This window comes from Cygnus olor, chromosome 22 (assembly GCF_009769625.2).
Source record: "Cygnus olor isolate bCygOlo1 chromosome 22, bCygOlo1.pri.v2, whole genome shotgun sequence".
Lineage (NCBI taxonomy): Eukaryota > Metazoa > Chordata > Aves > Anseriformes > Anatidae > Cygnus > Cygnus olor.
The window spans coordinates 3,123,096-3,139,030 of NC_049190.1; the positions used below are offsets into that span (position 1 = coordinate 3,123,096).

The window sequence follows — 15,935 nt, forward strand, 5'->3', positions numbered from 1 at the left end:
ATAACCCTAGCCTGCAAATTTTAAACAGTGTAGCTGGTAGCTCGGCTACTGATTTTAGAGGCAGCTGATAGTCTGCTTAAACCCTTGGTGAAGGGTCTCAGAGGTTTGTGAGCCTCTTTGCCAAAAACAAACAAGCAAAAAAAAACACAGGGAAGTAAAAGGCAATTTACTATTTGCAATCGTATATTTATAAGTTACTGTACATGTATATATTTTTATAATATACAGAAGATGCATCAAGATCAAAACCCAGCTGTTAACTAACATTTCATTTTCAGAAATCCCTCTATTTAATTTGCTCCCACAAAAGCAGCATTAAGTAAATTTTCGAATAGGAATTCTGGAAGCTGGGGAGAGCAATTACAAAGTTCTTCGACGCTGGGTAGCGGCACCTGCACACCAGTATTGCAGCTGAGATCAAAGCCCTGCTGTGCCAGGTGTTGTGCAAACACAACAGGAGAGCTGATATCCACTGGAAGGTTCGCCGACACAATAAAATGGCTCTCAGGTTTATTGATAAACTAGTCCTGAACAGGAAAACAAACCTAGCAGCTTATCTGTTTCAGAAATAGCTACGGTTGGAAGGGAAAGGTTTTCATTCCCCTGTCTTCTAGGAATAGCTCCAATCTCACAGGAGCAGCTAAGGGATTGAAAAATACACAGGGCAGGAAATTCCAGCTTTCCAAGACCTAGAGTCACCTCCCGCAGCCATAAATAAACAACGTGGGGAACAATTGCTCGCAAGCAGAGGTGCCTCATGGTGGCTGTAAGAACTGACACCATCTCCTGGACCTGACCTGCTGCCGAAGCAGCCCTGGTGCCTGACAGCAGCCTCTGCACCCCGTCCCTGCCCGTCTCTTTGAGGAGAGCTCCTCCATGTTAGGACTCAAGCTGACAGTCCTGACATCAGTGATGGGACCCCTGGAGTGAGTGAAGAGCCAGCTGTCAGCTGTCCCCCATCTAAAAACATCTCTGCGGGGCCATTCTCTATTGCTTCTAAGCATAAGGGGTGCAACCCCCTTCATCTTTTATTTTTATCCGTGGTCTGGTCACTCATAAGCTTGCTGGAGAAATGAGCCAGGGTCCCCTTAGCACCAAAATCGGGGCAAGGACATGGCATGCTTTTGGAAGTTGGGCTCCTGCTCTTCTCAGCCAGAGACAGCTAAAGGGACATCCTCAGAATGCAATATGAACAAATCCTCCCCATTTTCCCCTCTGCTGACAGATGTCAGGGTGCACATAGGAGATGCTAAAGCCAGTACTAACGGCTGACGTCGAGGGCAACTCTTCCATGCGACTGCTGCAGCGACCCCAGAGCTCTGAGAGGGTGTGCAAGGGGCAGGGGGTGGGATATCAGGAACCAGAGGTTGTGTCCTTCCTGGCACACCCATGTTGCTTAGCTGTGCCTGAGTTCAAGCAAGACTGGGAAGGGTTGGAAACGGAACAATTTGCTGTTGGTATTTCTGTTCATTCCTCTGATTTTCCTCCTCTGCTTTCCACCTGGGAGAAGAGTGAGAGCAAGCAGGGAGAGCAGGGCACAGTCCTTGCCCTTCCCAGTTTTCCCCGTGACCCGAAGGGTGTCTTTGAGCATCTTCTAAGTGTCTAAATGCTCCCTTCAGGTGCCCTCATCATCCCTGATGCTCACAGCCTTGGGGCTTACCTTCCTGGTAGCATTAGTGTAGAGCCTAACCCTAACACTCCTACACAATGCCTTCAGAAGCTGAGCTTAAATTCAGGCTCACTTTTATAGATTTGTGTACCTTGAGCCTGCAGGGCTAGAGCTGCAGTGGGATCTCCCCCCCAAAAAAGCACCCTTAGGTGAGGACCTAAAGCTCTCAGTGGTTGCTTCCACTCCCTGCACGGAGCTCAGTGGCTGTAGGAAGATTTAGGGTTGCTGGGGGCACTGAGTTTCCTTCAGGCAGATTTTTAAGCGAATTGAATAAACAGAAACAGCGCGGCACTGACTCCAAGCTCACCACAAGGACCTGGAGGCAGTGCAGCCCTTCATGGTACAACCCCCTGCCCTGGTGTTCGGCTCCCCCATCATTTGCCCCATCATTTGCCCCATTGCTCGCCCCATTCCCCGCATCCTGCCTCTTCCTCTCCCCTCTCCTCCTCCTCCTCCTCTTCCTCCTCCCTCCATGCAGTCACCTCCACCAAACCACGCACGAAACTTAAACAGGGACTCCAGAACGCTTAAAAAAGAAAAAAAAAAAGAAAAAAGACAAAAGCACCTCCCCTACTTGCCTGAGCCACCTTCGTTCTGTGCTTTCTTCCCCTCCATTAGGACGCAAAGCTGCCAAACCAGAGCCCGGGACTCTTGCGGTGAGGAGGCTGGAAGGAGGCTCCCCAAAAACCTCTCCCGATTTACCCCCGCGACCCCTTTCCCCCCGGGGCAGGGCAGCGGAGGGGCAGGAGGTGCCGGCCGGGGGCGGGGAGCAGGGAGGGACGGGGGGAGGATAAAAACCTCTCGGGGAGCCCCAGCACCGCCTCCCCGGGCGCTCCCGGAGCCCGCAGCCGGTCCCGCAGAGGCAGCTCCGGGCCCCGAGCTCGGTAAGGAGCCGGAGGGGGCTGCCCCCCACCGGGGGTCCCTTCCCTGGGGGTTCCAGCGGTGCCCGAGCAGGGCAGGGGGCTTGGGGATGCTTTGGGGGCTGTGGGACCGTGTTTGTTCCCACTGGTGTTAGGGCTGTGGGAACGAGGAAGGGTGCGCAGGGAAATGGTGCTAAAGGGGGTCCAGCTCTGTGCAGCAGGGTGCTGTGCTCATGGCAAGGGTGTGAAGCATGTTTGGGACTTTTTTGGTTGCTTGCATGTGGCTTGTTGAGTTTTTTTTTTCTCGTTTTTTTTTTTTTTTTCTTTCTCCCTGGGTTTTTTCCACATGAGTAAGCAGGGCCAGATGATCACCCCTCGGTGCCGGAGCTCACAACTCTCTTTCTCTGCCTTCAGCAGGATGGTGTCCGTCATTCTCGAGGTGGCGTGCAGCCTGGTGGCCTGGCTGTCCCTGTATGCTGCCTGCTGCCGCTGGCACAAGCACCGCTCCTGGGAGTGGAGCTGCCGCTTGGTCACCCTGCTGCACGGGGTGGCTGTCACCTGCCTCTCGGGCTACGTTGCTCTTCTGGATGGGCCCTGGCCTCTGACCCATGCAGGTATGTTTGGAGTCTTACCCTGACACACATCTTTGTCATCCGCTGGGGACGTGACTCCTCTGGTTCTGCCCAAATGGAGTGGGAATCCGGCTGACTCTGCTGTCTGTTCTTTTATTTGTATGTTTGTGGGGCATGGCAAGACTTTGTTCAACTCCCCTGCTTGTTCTCCAGCTCTTAACACTTTTTATTTTTAATCTTGCTGCTGGTCTGTCCATATACTTACTGAAGACTTTCAGGCTGAATTTATGGTGCTATTACTGCTAGGTGTGGCAAAGCGGAGAATAAACTAAATGCTGTTCATGTCTTGAAGGGTATAATAACTCCTGGCACTTGACTGTGGGTTTGTTCTTTTCTATCATTAAATCTCACATTGCTCTGCTGATGGGGTCAGGCTCTCATATCCTGCTTCCTAAAAGGGTGGAGAGAAAAGGAGAAGCCATGTGTGGCAGGATGGGATGACCTGCCTGGGTTTTGTGGGCGGGCTGAAGTCTGAAGGGAGAGCAGAGCCAGGTGTCCTGGTTCATGGCCTGTAGGATAACCACAGAAAGCAAGGAGGAAAGAGGCATGCTGATCACCTGTTTGCTATGTATTGTAGAAGTATGTCTTATTTAATACCCCAATCCTATGTGTATCTTCCATTCCAGGTTCACCAAACACACCTCTTCAGATCCACGTGCTGGCCCTGACCTTGGGTTACTTCATCTTTGACCTGGGCTGGTGCCTGTATTTCCAGACAGAGGGGGACCTCATGCTGCTCCACCACACGCTGAGCATCTGTGGCATGATCATGGTGCTGGGGCTCGGCAAGTCTGCTACGGAAGTCAATGCAGTTGTTTTTGTTAGCGAGATCACCAACCCCCTGCTGCAGGCCCGCTGGTTTCTGCGGGAAATGGGCCGCTACCACACCTTGCTGGGAGAGGTGGTGGATTTCTTCTTCGTGCTCCTCTTCCTGGTGCTGCGCATCGCGGGGGGAGCTCTGATCATGTACGCGATGCTGGCGTCCCCTCAGCCCAGCTGGCTCCTCAAGGCTGGGGGCCTGGCCATGTACCTTGTATCTCTGGGGTTCATGGTTGAGATCTGCCACTTTGTGAGGAGGAAAATGTTGAAGAAATTCCCTTCCTGGACAAGCCTGAGGAGTGTGAATGCCCCTGTGAAAACGAATGGGCACCTGACAGCTCACTAATGGTGGTTGTGGAAGGGGCCCTTGGGGTAGCTTCTGGCTCCTGAGGCCCATTTCGGTGACAAGAACTCCTGAAAGTGGCACAGAATTGGCTTTTGAGCACTTGCAGCTTTCTGCCACCCACAGAGAAGATGAATCAGGTGTGCAGAAAAGCTGATAGAAAGGGGATTTAAGTGGAAATGTGAGGAGTTTAGCATGTCTGCTGACCTGTGGTTCCCTGCCTTCTCCAGCAGTGGTGCAGCCTTTAGCAGCACACTAATGCTGGGCCTAACTGGTCTGCAACTAGGGTGTAGGGCCAGCAAGTCTAATCAGGAAAATTCCATCCCCTTGTTGGTGGAACCGGGTAGGGGGGTGACCTAACCAGGATTTACTCAGCCTCACTCTTCCCTAATCCAGAAATTGGACCAAGTGCTTGGAAGAAAGCTTGCGAACCAGAGAGAAGTGCTTGTAGGGGTACAGTGGAATTGTCCTCTGTGTGAAGCGATGGCACTTGAGGGTGAGGCAATGTTTTACCTCATTGTTTTTAATGATACATTTCTTTTTTTATTATTATTTAAATACTTGCATTCAAGCAGATATTGATCTTAGAGCACTGTGACTTCCCTGAGTTTGACTCTGGCACTTACAAGGCCCTGTTCCTTGCAAACAGGAATCCAGAATTAGACTTGTGCTGATAAACTCCATAAGCAGGTGTTTACCTAGTCTTGGATTATTATTTTTCTTTAAGTAGGCACTTCTTGTGTGAGAGATGATAGATCAGAGTCCTCTCTGGCTGCTCTCTGTTCTGGGACTGACTTATTACAGACCACTTAAGCTGAATGCGAGGCCAACAAGAGTCCAGCAAGTGCCTATGTTTTCAGTGGTGACAGTGACATTTAGGCAGATCTCAGTGTAACATCTGCTCCATACCAGCAGGTCTCAGAGTATGGACCAGTTCTATTGTTGTCTTTACCTCTCAGAATTGTGTTCTGACTTTCTCCTGGGGTTTTAATGTGAATTTCCCTCATTCTGAGGCTGCAATTCAGATCTCCACCCTCCCATAAAAGCCTTGTTTACAGCTGGAAAACAAATGGCCTTGAGTTCCCCTCAGGCTTAGCGAGGCTGGTTGCCTTTCCTTCCCTCCTGCTTTTGAAGACTTTACTGAGAAGAGCATCTTCATGGAGCTAGGGAGCCCTGAGGCTGCTTGTGTGGCACTTTCTCTTCCTGCTGCAAAGCCACAGGAGGGGAGCGGTGGCAGTGCTGCTGTGGTGGGGTGGTCCCACCAGCTCCATACCTCCTGTCCTGTGTGGTGCTGATACCTGCCTCAGCTGGGGGCTGCAGGAAGGTGTCTGGAGAGATTAAATGGCATGAAGTAACTTTAGAGGTGCCCCCTGAATGCATTGCAGTTGTGAATCCAGGCAAGGAAGCAGGTTAATATGGTCAGAAAGGCAGGAGGCTTGCACTCCTGATGGGTCTCCAGTGTAGCTGTGGGGGCCTGGCGAGGTGGCAGCTCTTGGAGTCACTGTGGTCTTGTGAAAACTCCCCTGAGTGATGAGAATTCCAATAAAGTTATGTTCTCTTCTTAAAAAGAAACAATTGCTGTAATTTTTTTTTGTTCTGTGTCTTAAGGAGGGCAACTGAAGCTTTCCCTAAGCAAAGCAGGCTTGAGGGAAGGCTAAGCATGCCAAGGCCAGTAGTCACTGGCAAAGCTCTGGCTCGTGCCCTTTTGTGCAGCTTGGGAAGGAGAGAACTGGTGGGCAAACAAGCCTAGGCAGAGCCATGGGCTCTGGCTTGAGGTCTGGAGGATGGATGAGGGTCAGCTGAAGCTCACAGTTGTGACTAATGAACCCATAACCTGCCTTGCCAATGAGTCAGGCAGTGCTTGCTCTTGATGGGCAATGGGTCATGGAGCTCCTGTTAAATTCTGGATGTGGCCTACTTCCTAGGCAGCTTCTCTGCAGCACCAGTGCCTTTGCTGCTGTATATTCTCAGCTCATTTTTGGACAAATAGTTTCCAAGTGAAGGTAAGCTAATAAATCCTGTGACCCTCTTGGTGCTATAAGCTCTTGTTAGAATAGGTAGGGAAAGAAGAAAAGGAAGAACTTACTGATGAGCAAGGGTATAGCTATACTATAATGGGTAGTAGTGTGCAAATAACTGTTAGCAGAGGTTCCTGTCCTGAGCTGTTTTGCTGAATGCTATTCATCTGCAGGCAAAATAAGCCAGTGCAACTCAGCCTGCCTATTTAAACAGCTGACTCTGCATAAAGCAAACAAGAAAATTAGTGTAGAAACTACACCTAATTTCTGGTACAGTCCATTGGGAGGTGATTTAGCTTGCCACCTCGTATCTCACTGTACGCAAATGTTTCACATCATATGATCTTAAAAAAAACAAACACACACAAAAAAACCCTCCTCTTATACCACCTCTGGCAGTAAACAGTCCTTGCCTTCTTGAGACTTTGACTGTTCTTTTGTGACCATCTCTGCTGTTCTTCCTGCCTGCTCAGTTTCTGCATCGTGAGTCAATGTTAGTCCTGTAGCTTTCTGTGTATCCGTGCTGTTCTTTATCCTAAACTGAATGTCAGAACAGCTTTGTCTCATTTGTCATTGAGGCTATTAGGGCTGGCCTGGTGCCTGGTCCAGCAAAGGCGGAGGAAAGCAAGATGAGACCTAAGATTTGTCAGAGAAACAAATGTGCTATTAATGCTAGTAAGGATGTCGTGTTGAAATAGCAGAAGGATGAGCGTCTCGTAGCAATAGGAACCTGTGCCTGGCTTGAACTGGAAAGGTGAGATAGAGAGATACCCAGCTGAAAACAGGATGGTTACAAGTGTCATGAGAGGCTGACAAGACACTCCCACCATTTGTATTTCAAAAGGTAAAACCCTACAGGATGAAAATACATACTAATCCAGGGTGTGAGAGATTGCTTTGATTGCAAGTTAAGAAAGAAATAAGTCTGCTGGTCAGAGGAAGATTTTTTGTGAGCTACTTGAAGTGCCCTGTTCTGCTGCTCTTGTTTGGGGGGGGGGGGAGGCAGGTGGAAAAGAGGTGTGTTTGTGCCGAATGCTTGCAGCGAGAAGAAATTACCAGGCTTTGTAACTGCTGCATAAGCAGAGGCTGGGAGGGTAGGCTTAGGGCAGGGGCGTGTGCTTTCCCAGCCTGCTGAAGCTGCATGCTCCGCGCTGTGCTGGCGACAAACCCTGCGGGATATGCTACCTTCACGCTGCTGCAGTTTGGCAACTCCTGCAGGAGAGCCGGCTCACATCCCCCTCCCGCCTGGATGCGAGCAAGACGCGGCTGTGGCCGTACCTGTTATCTTTGGGATGCGAGATGAGTGATGCTGTGGGTGCGTGGGGCTCATCTCCCGTGCCCGCAGGCCGAAGGGATGCTCCGTGCGTGCCTTGTGGCTGCCTCGCTCTGCGAGCAACACCTCACTGACCACCGAAACCAAGGCCTGAGCGGACCTGGGGGAGCCACAGCCCTGACCCTAGCCAGCCCTCACTGGGGCTGAGGGTCTGGGGGCGAGCACAGGGCCCCTTCCCCGGGGCCAGCCGCCGTCCCTCCGCCCCGCCAGCGGGCGCCCCTCGGCCGCCGCTTTCTCTTCCCAGGCACGGAGCGTGGCCTAGCAGCCGCGGCGGCGGCTGAGCCGCTTCCCGCAGGTGGGTTCATAGAGAGGCCCCACTAGGGCTGGGGGGACCCCCAAAGGCCCTCCACCACCCCGGCCCTGCAGCCCCGGCCTCGCTTGGCTCCAGCAGCCGGCTCCGGGCGCCGCCAGGCCGGGGAGCGCTGAGGCAAGGCCCGCGACGGGGCCTCCGGGGGCTGGTGGGGACAGGGCCCGTGCGCGGTTGCGGGGTGGTGATGGGGTGTTTTCTCTTTTTTTTATTTATTTATTTATTTATTTTTTTTTTTAGAAAAAGGAGGAGGTGATACTTTTCTAGAGATGTCTGTCAGGGGTTTAAGCTCTTCTGGGGTGAATAGGGCTGGGATTTGAGGTGCGGTTGATTGTTCTGCTTTTATTCGTGGCCCCGGCGCTGCTGATAATGCAAACGGTGCTGCTTCTTCCAAAGGGGTGGTATGGATAACAATATAATTACCGCCTGTTTTAAAGGGTTTTGCCCTTTTCAGCGTGCAGTGAGAGGCATAACCGGCAGATAAAATATGTTATACATGTTAATGACAGGCGTTGAGCTTGATGTGTAATTGGAAGAAAGCTCCCTCCTTTTTTTTCCTGGGGAAAGACAGAAATAATTTTTTCAAGTGTAGGTGTGGAAAACACCTCGAGATGCTTGCCCCCTTCTGCAGGTACAGGTGCCCTTCCAGCAGGCTTATTGCCCCCTTCTGCAGGTACAGGTGCCCTTCCAGCAGGCTTATTGCCCTATTTTGCAGATCAGGTATCCTTCCAGCAGGCTTTTTGCCCTATTTTGCAGGTCAGGTGTCCTTCCAGCAGGCTCCTCAGCCCGTCAGTCCCTTCTGTCACATCAGGATTCCTCCTGCCTTACCCCGACTGTGAGTGCACAGGGGCCTCGAGTACCAGGGATACCAATGGAAACGCCCAGTCAGAGCAGTTAATCACATCCTTTTTTCATCTCCCCGTGTTCCCGAGGCCCATTAAAGCATAATGGTTTTGTTTATCCAGCCTCCTAAATCATGCCTGGTAACACTTAAAACAGGCCAGGCAGGAAGGTCGGGAGCTGCACCTCTGACTCCGCACCGCGCGTGTCCTCTCGGTGTTCCCCAGCCATGGTGCTCAGCAAGCCCCAGGACCAGCGGTGCTTTGGCTGCAGCACAACTGGAAACCTGCGTGGCCCTGAGCGTGACTCAGCTTCTTTTGTTGCACTTCCCTGAATGCTCAGAAATAATGATATGTATCTTGTATTTCTTGGAGAGCTTTTATAAACATGAATGAGAAGTAGATATTAGAGTATTACAACTTCGGGGAGCTTTTAGCAATAGGTGCAGTGTCCTCCACAGATGAGTTATGTGTTGTAATTTTCTTATGGCGGTGTTTTTTCTGTTTGTTAGAGAGATTCTGTATCGCACAGTGAGGGAAGACATATAAAAGTACTGTTGAAAAAATCTTTATGGGTGTAGCTGCTAATTCTTTCACGTCAAAAAGATTTGGAAATCTTGGTGCCAGAAAAAATGACATGAAGTCTGCAGGTAGGAGAGTTCAGTGTGTTTTGCCTTGTCCCACTCCTCTGCACATTGCTTTTCTGAACCTCCTGAGCGCAGACTTTGGAGGAGGCAGCGTGCAACGCCTTGCACAGGGAAGTGCGAGGTGGGACAGGGGGCACCTGTGGAGAGCAGCGATGGGTGGGAGAGTGGCAGTGTGAGTGCTTGAAGAAGCATGAACATAGGTTGCTCCACAGGAGGTTTCCCTGGGAGGACAAGGGGACCTCACAGCAGTTTGTTTCCAAACTGTCCTGAAACGTGTTAGTGCTGGAAGGTTAAATTCTGGTAGGCGATGCCGTTGTGTTTCTGTTGACCCACTTGCAGATGGTGTTGCAGTACTGGGAAGGTTGATTAGCAGTGGATCTAGCAAGAGACTTGTGTGTTTTTGGGGGTTTCCTGGTTTTTGTTTCAGGAGAGGAGGAGCCAGGCTAGCAAACAGCAGATGAAATAAGTAGGTCTGGTGGGGCAGCGCAAGCAGAACATTGAAGTGCAGACTACGTGGGCAGGGAAGAAAAATGAAGGGGCTGGAGTAGCTCTGGATCAAAGCCTTGTCGCTAGATGTGGAGCTCCTCAGCCTGCCCCTCAGGCAGTGCAGAGGAGCACTAAAATATCCCAGCAGATCCTGCACTGTAGACTGGTTGGGGAAGTCATCTGAGGTGCGTTACCAAATTCTGACGTGTTTTCTGTACAATGAGCTAGGAACTCACTGTCTTACAAGGTATTGCTTTCAGTGCAGCCTCATAGTTGAGGTGGTGCTGGTGGGGTCTGTGTGCTGCTGTACCCATGATGAGTCTGCCCAAATTGTCAAGAATAGTGCTCATTTGTGTGGGCCTTTCTCCAGAGAAACTGCAGTACCTCTGCAGGAAAAAAAAAATTGTCAGGAACAAACACCACCATCAGAAAAAAACCTGTATGCGCAGTGCTGGGGTGGCTGCTGGTGAAATGCTCTACAGGGTTGTGCTAACGTTGTTGAAGCCGAGACCTTCTAATGCGTTTTGTCCTTCTGTTCCCGTGTCAGGATGCTGTTCGCCCTGCCCCTGCGAGTAGCCTGCAGCCTGCTTGCCTGGCTCTCCCTCTACGCTTGGTTCTGCCATCGCTACAAGCACCGGAGTTACGAATGGAGCTGCAGGCTGGTCACGCTGACCCACGGCATCCTCGCTACCTGTCTGTCTGCTTACATTGGCTTCATCGACGGCCCCTGGCCTTTGAGTCACCCAGGTAAGTGGTGAGTTTGTGGTCCTGAGCCCCCCAGTGGGTGACAGCACAAGGTGGGATTCTCCTGTTGCCTTGATACCTAGCCCACGTGAGGAATGTTGGTTGCAGTGATATCTGAGGTGCTTTGTGGTTGAAGGCACTAGAGAAAAGGGGGAACTGGGGCTGTATTTTGCTAGCATAATGCCTCCCCCCAGCTGCAATCTGGCAGAGCGTGCGATCACGTCGTGTGGCCGTTACATGGGTGCAGCTGTTGGACTAACAACTGTAGTATTGTGGCTCGTCTGACTTCTCTGATGGAGCTGTGACCAGTACAGGACAATATCAGCCTGCCTGTGCTGAAGGTGAATCCCCTTTCCCCGTCTCAGAACCTGCCTGCTTGTTGCCTCCTTGCTCTAAAGCTCTCCCCGGTGTCTCTGTGTTTCAGGATCACCAAACACAACTCTTCAGGTACACGGGCTGTGCCTTAGCTTGGGCTACTTCCTCTTCGACCTCTGTTGGTGTGTGTACTTCCAGACAGAGGGTGCCCTGATGCTGGCCCACCACCTGGTGAGCATCCTGGGCATCACAGCATCCCTGGCACTCGGGGAGTCGGCCGCAGAGGTCAACGCTGTCATCTTCGGCAGCGAGATCACGAACCCGCTGTTGCAAGCCCGCTGGTTCCTGAAGGAGACGGGGTGTTACCACAGCCTCACAGGCGACGTGGTGGACTTCTTCTTCGTGGTCCTCTTCACCGGGGTGCGGATCGGAGTGGGGGCCTGGCTGATGTACTGTGAGCTCGCCTCTCCCAAGCCCAGGTGGTACATCAAGCTGGGTGGCGTCATCATGTACGCTGTCTCCTGGGTCTTCATGGTCAGCATCTGTCGCTTCGCTAGGAGGAAGAGCATGAAGAAGTACCACGCTTGGAGGAGTCGGAGGAGTGAGGAGCCGTACTTGAAAACGAACGGACATCTGAAAAACCACTGACTGGATGCTGAGTAAAAACTTCCTCGAGTTCACGGTCTGGCAGGAAGGGGATCATGCCTGAGATGCCACTGTCGGGAGAGGAGCCAACACACGTTAGCAATTCTGGAGCCAAATTTATCCCTGGCATAACTCCATCGAAATCCATGGAGCTGTGCCATGGATTCATCGGATCTGCAGTGTTTGGCCTGGCAGAGGCTAGCTCGGTGTGTACGTAAACATACGCTAAATGATAGGAGTGAAAGAAGGGCTAATTTTACTGACTAACCGTAACTGGTCCAGCAGTGCAGGTGTAAATAGCAGTGTTAGCAGCTAACTCCTTCAGCATTGCTATGGTCTTGGAAGAGAGGAGAAAATAACGCTAGATGTTGATGTTCAGTGTCCTGTACAGTCTAGACAGCTGGAGTGACTACCTACTGCTAGAAAGGAGTATGTTTTAGTGTTTCGTGGGAGCTGGGATTCCTGGCTCTTCCACCAACTTGTTATGTGACCTTGGGCAAGTCACTTAACTCTCTAACTCTGTGCCTAATTTCCCCATTTGTGAATTGGGGGTGATGGAGCCGATCCATCTGTGTTATGCACTTTCAGATCTTTACTTGAGAGGTGCTATATAAACGCAAAATGGTGGTTGTTACCTGCACTTTGTTCATTATCCCCACGGTTCCTTTGGGAGACGTGGTTCTGGTGGTTGAGCTAGAGCGTGACTCTAGAAAGAACAGTATTTTAAGTAGGTCACTCTTTCCTACCCTTTCTAATTCCTTTCAATAACTTATTTAATAACGTATTGGTAACTTATTTTTCAGTAGTGTCCAGAAGCTCTGGTCAGCACTGGCACCTTGCAGGACTCGGTGCTCCATGAACGCACCCAAAGATGCAGCCCCTGATGGGAAGCGCTTTTGTGACGTTTTTCCTCCTCTTCACTCCTGACTGTTAAAGCTCTGCCCACGCCCTCTAAATACTGCTCCTAGCTCCATGAGTGACCAACACTCTCCTTTATGAGGAGCCCCATCAGGACTTGTCAGTAAGTGGTTTTCTGACCTCCAACACGGGCCCAGCGCTGCTGTGTCTGCAGAACGGCAAATTTCCCTCTGCTTTATTTTTTGGCCTAAATGCAGGCATGGTGTGGAGCAAGCCTGAGACCCAATGGCTTGTCCTGAGACTGTCAAATACCTTCCCCAAGCTGTAACTTCTAAAAACGAGAGCAGTAAATGTATGGAGTGTTTGCAGATCACTACAGAACAATCTGTACTTGCCATTACTGGCAGCCTAAAGGGAACAGGGTGCAGAACCCGATCTGTAGTAAAGGCTGTGTATTTTTGTTGTTCTTGAAGGTGTCCTTCCAGACTCCTGTCACTGTGTCTGAACCCAGAGTCTGTCCCAGCATTTAAAGACAGTGGAGGACTGTAGGTGGAGGTATAAATACAGCTCACTTGAAATGAGCATTGATATTTTTCCCAAGGTCCATAGATAAGTTTTGACAAGAGTGTTTCCTCAGATCCAAACTGGAATTTTTGGTTAAAGAGTAGCCAGGATACAGCTTCAAAACCTGCTAGTTAGGGTGGGAGAGACACCCAGCTCCAGATCTGTCCTATGCCCTCTTCAAGCCAGAGACCTAATCTTGACTCTTCTTCATCTGCATTGATGCTTTGACCTCTGGGCTTTAAATTCACTTCTCTCTTCCTGATTAGATCTGGTTCACTTTATGAAAGTGAACATTTACAGGGTAAGGGAGACTTACTTTATAGCCCAATAATTAAAGAAATGAGAGGCACAGAATCTGGCATTTTTTAAGCAGAAAAGCGTACTTGTCTGGGAGAAAAGATGTTAATTATCTGGTCCCATTTGCAGGAAGAAAACCTGCTGCCCAGCTGGCAGCTGCTGGCGTTTGTTTTCCTGTGTGTTCTTTAAGCTCTGTACTCAGCACCAGGGCTGTCATGTTGCTGCCAGCCTTGCCTGTTGCAGCCAAAGGGCTTCCGATCAGCAGAGCCGGCTGGTGGTGAGCTGGTCCTTCAACCCAAACTTGACTCATTCGGCACAGCGCGGCGATGTGACTGCCTTGGAGGGAGGCAAGAAGGGCTAGTCAGGGCTCGCTGGTTCTTTCCCAGCTCTGTTGCGGGCGTGGGATGTGTCAAGGAGCCTTTTTGCCTCAGCTTACCCCCCTTGTGAAGTGGGTACAATGTTCAGCTACCTCGTGGGGCGTTTCCATCTGTTAACACTAAGCCACCTTTGATGAAAGCTTGGTGGTCTCTGTCAAGCTGTGCTGTATAAAGGCGAATTGCTGTTGCTCGGAGTGAAGCACTTCTCTCTGTGGCCCATATTTAGTTATTTCTAATCTGAACATGACACTTCCCAGCATCAGGCTTGTTTAAAAGCACGAGTCCAAGGTGCTTTGCAGCGGTGCTTATGGATAGGAGTCGAAACAAGTGAGCTAGACATCCATGTAAAAATGAGCCCAGGTCCTTCTTGTTCAGCTAGACTCCCAGGTTAAAGAAAGGATGTCTGGTGGGCGTTCCCTACTGAGGACTGCAACAAATCTGGAGTCAGAAGAGTTTCGGCAGCCAGCCTGACCAGGGAATAAGGGCTAAGATCGCAGGGAGGGCTTTCAGCAGCAGGTCCTGAGGAAGCACAGCTGAAAACGGAGGCCGTTCATTTCTCAGTGCAATTGTCTTGCCCAGCAGGAGCAGTTTCCTGAGCAGACTTGATGATTCGGATCCCAAACTCTGGTGAGATTTGGTGTGCAGCTTAATGTGTGGCTGTAGCCCTTCTGTGCACAGCCTGCCGGGGTAGGAATGGAGAATAAAGATGCCAGTTAGTGATTGCAGGTATCTGTGAAGCACCTTGCGTGAAAATATTAAGAAAGGCAATGCACTTAATGGCCGAGGGAGCCCCCTTCTATGAACTGGGGGGAACTGGGTTGGAAGAAGCAGGGCTCAGTGATCAATGTTGAGGCTTTAGAAGTTAAGCAAAGGCACCAAAAAACAAAAAAGCAGTTAGGAATGGCTCTGTGAGGTAGAGCTAGCAGTGATGTCGCAGAGCAAGGCTTTGTAGTCTGTCTGGTGGGCTCCAGCATAGAATCACAGACCCAAGAAGAAGAAGAACCTGTAAGCTGTGAAGCACATGGAGGGACCTGTCCTCAGGCTAGTCCATGGTGCCTGCAGCAAGTGTAAAAGGAAACTGCAGAACTAGTGTGATATAATAACTTGTGTTTGCATTACTGTGTAATAGCAACTAATGTTCCACCAGTGAATGGTGTAGATGCTTTGTATTATGTTTTATAAAATAAAGATTATTTAATTATATGAGGAATTTGGTTTCCGTCTTTAATGGAGTTCTTCTGTGGATTGCTGCATGAGTTGGCATTGAACAAAGCTGGGGGCTGAGAGGTGCTGGTCTGTCGCTCCGTGTGCTTGCCAGGGTATTGCTTACATGCTGGGGGGCTGCTTTCACTCGGAGCCAGAGAGAAACTGCAGGTCTGTGCAGCTGCAGGGAGCTGTGTACATCCTGTTCTGTTCGTGCCACAAAGCTCCCCAGGCACTTTGTCACTTAATCTGCTGTGGGAGGTGCGAGCTGCCACGAAGATGCTGCGCAGGGCTCAGATCTGTTCACACGGGGGTTGCTTCTGCCCTTAATGCAATAGCTTGGCACTTGGAAAGCCAGCAACACGGGGAACATCTTCATCAAAAGTCATTTAGAAAGTTGTGCGTTCCTTTGAAAAGCTCTCTTCAAATGGTGCTCCTGAAACAGGAGGAGAGGAAAATGTTTCTGTCAGTGGTGATTTCGGTGAGAGACCCAGGCACTGTGCAGACCCAGAACCAACTCTGCCTTGCTTACGGGCACAGCATTTTGCCAGAGATCAATCATACCAGAGTCTGTTTTCTATGAACAGTTAAGTGAATTTTGTTTGAGCGTAACCCTAAATCTACCTCAAAATCCTCCAGCACTGGGGAGCAGCTGTGTAGTGTTGAGTCCTCTAGAGTTCCTGGCCTGTTTAACACTCTACAAGCAGCCTGACTGCATAGTGAAGTGGTGTCAGGGACTGCAATAATTTATCCTGGGAGTTTGTTTAACCTCTGAGGTAGTCTGCAATCGGAGAAGAAAGTACAGTAACATTCTGCAGCTTTGCTTTGGAGCTGCGAGCATCTTCCCAGTTTCACAACTTCCAAGTTACACGCTAGAATCTAGTCTTAAGTTCATGAGCAAAGGTGCTTCACTGTGAAGAGTGACATCTGACTCCCACCCAATTTATTTCATTTTATGTCATCCCGTTATTTCTTTTAA

The 15,935-nt window shown here is 50.4% G+C and overlaps 2 protein-coding genes across 7 annotated transcripts; both read left to right on the top strand.

The window, feature by feature from the left end:
• Positions 1-2,434: 2,434 nt before the first annotated feature.
• On the top strand, positions 2,435-5,884 carry LOC121058661 (TLC domain-containing protein 5-like). Of its 3 annotated transcripts, none has more exons than XM_040534518.1 (3): positions 2,435-2,553; positions 2,944-3,143; positions 3,788-5,884. In XM_040534518.1, the coding sequence occupies exons 2-3, from the start codon at positions 2,948-2,950 to the stop codon at positions 4,324-4,326; spliced, it is 735 nt and encodes a 244-aa protein (XP_040390452.1). In that variant the 5' UTR covers positions 2,435-2,553; positions 2,944-2,947; the 3' UTR covers positions 4,327-5,884. The 3 variants fall into 3 exon arrangements, with proteins under 3 accessions (XP_040390452.1, XP_040390453.1, XP_040390451.1); XM_040534519.1 differs by having other exon boundaries at positions 2,471-2,553; positions 2,947-3,143; XM_040534517.1 differs by having other exon boundaries at positions 2,522-2,553; positions 2,885-3,143.
• A 1,576-nt stretch (positions 5,885-7,460) lies between these two features.
• Positions 7,461-14,980, top strand: LOC121058660 (TLC domain-containing protein 5-like). Of its 4 annotated transcripts, none has more exons than XM_040534514.1 (4): positions 7,461-7,969; positions 8,738-8,816; positions 10,501-10,700; positions 11,122-14,980. In XM_040534514.1, exons 3-4 carry the CDS (start codon positions 10,502-10,504, stop codon positions 11,658-11,660), a joined length of 738 nt encoding a protein of 245 aa, XP_040390448.1. In that variant the 5' UTR covers positions 7,461-7,969; positions 8,738-8,816; position 10,501; the 3' UTR covers positions 11,661-14,980. The 4 variants fall into 4 exon arrangements, with proteins under 4 accessions (XP_040390448.1, XP_040390450.1, XP_040390447.1 ...); XM_040534513.1 differs by lacking the exon at positions 7,461-7,969 and adding an exon at positions 8,215-8,612 and having other exon boundaries at positions 8,655-8,816; XM_040534516.1 differs by lacking the exon at positions 8,738-8,816.
• The last annotated feature ends 955 nt before the right edge of the window (positions 14,981-15,935 follow it).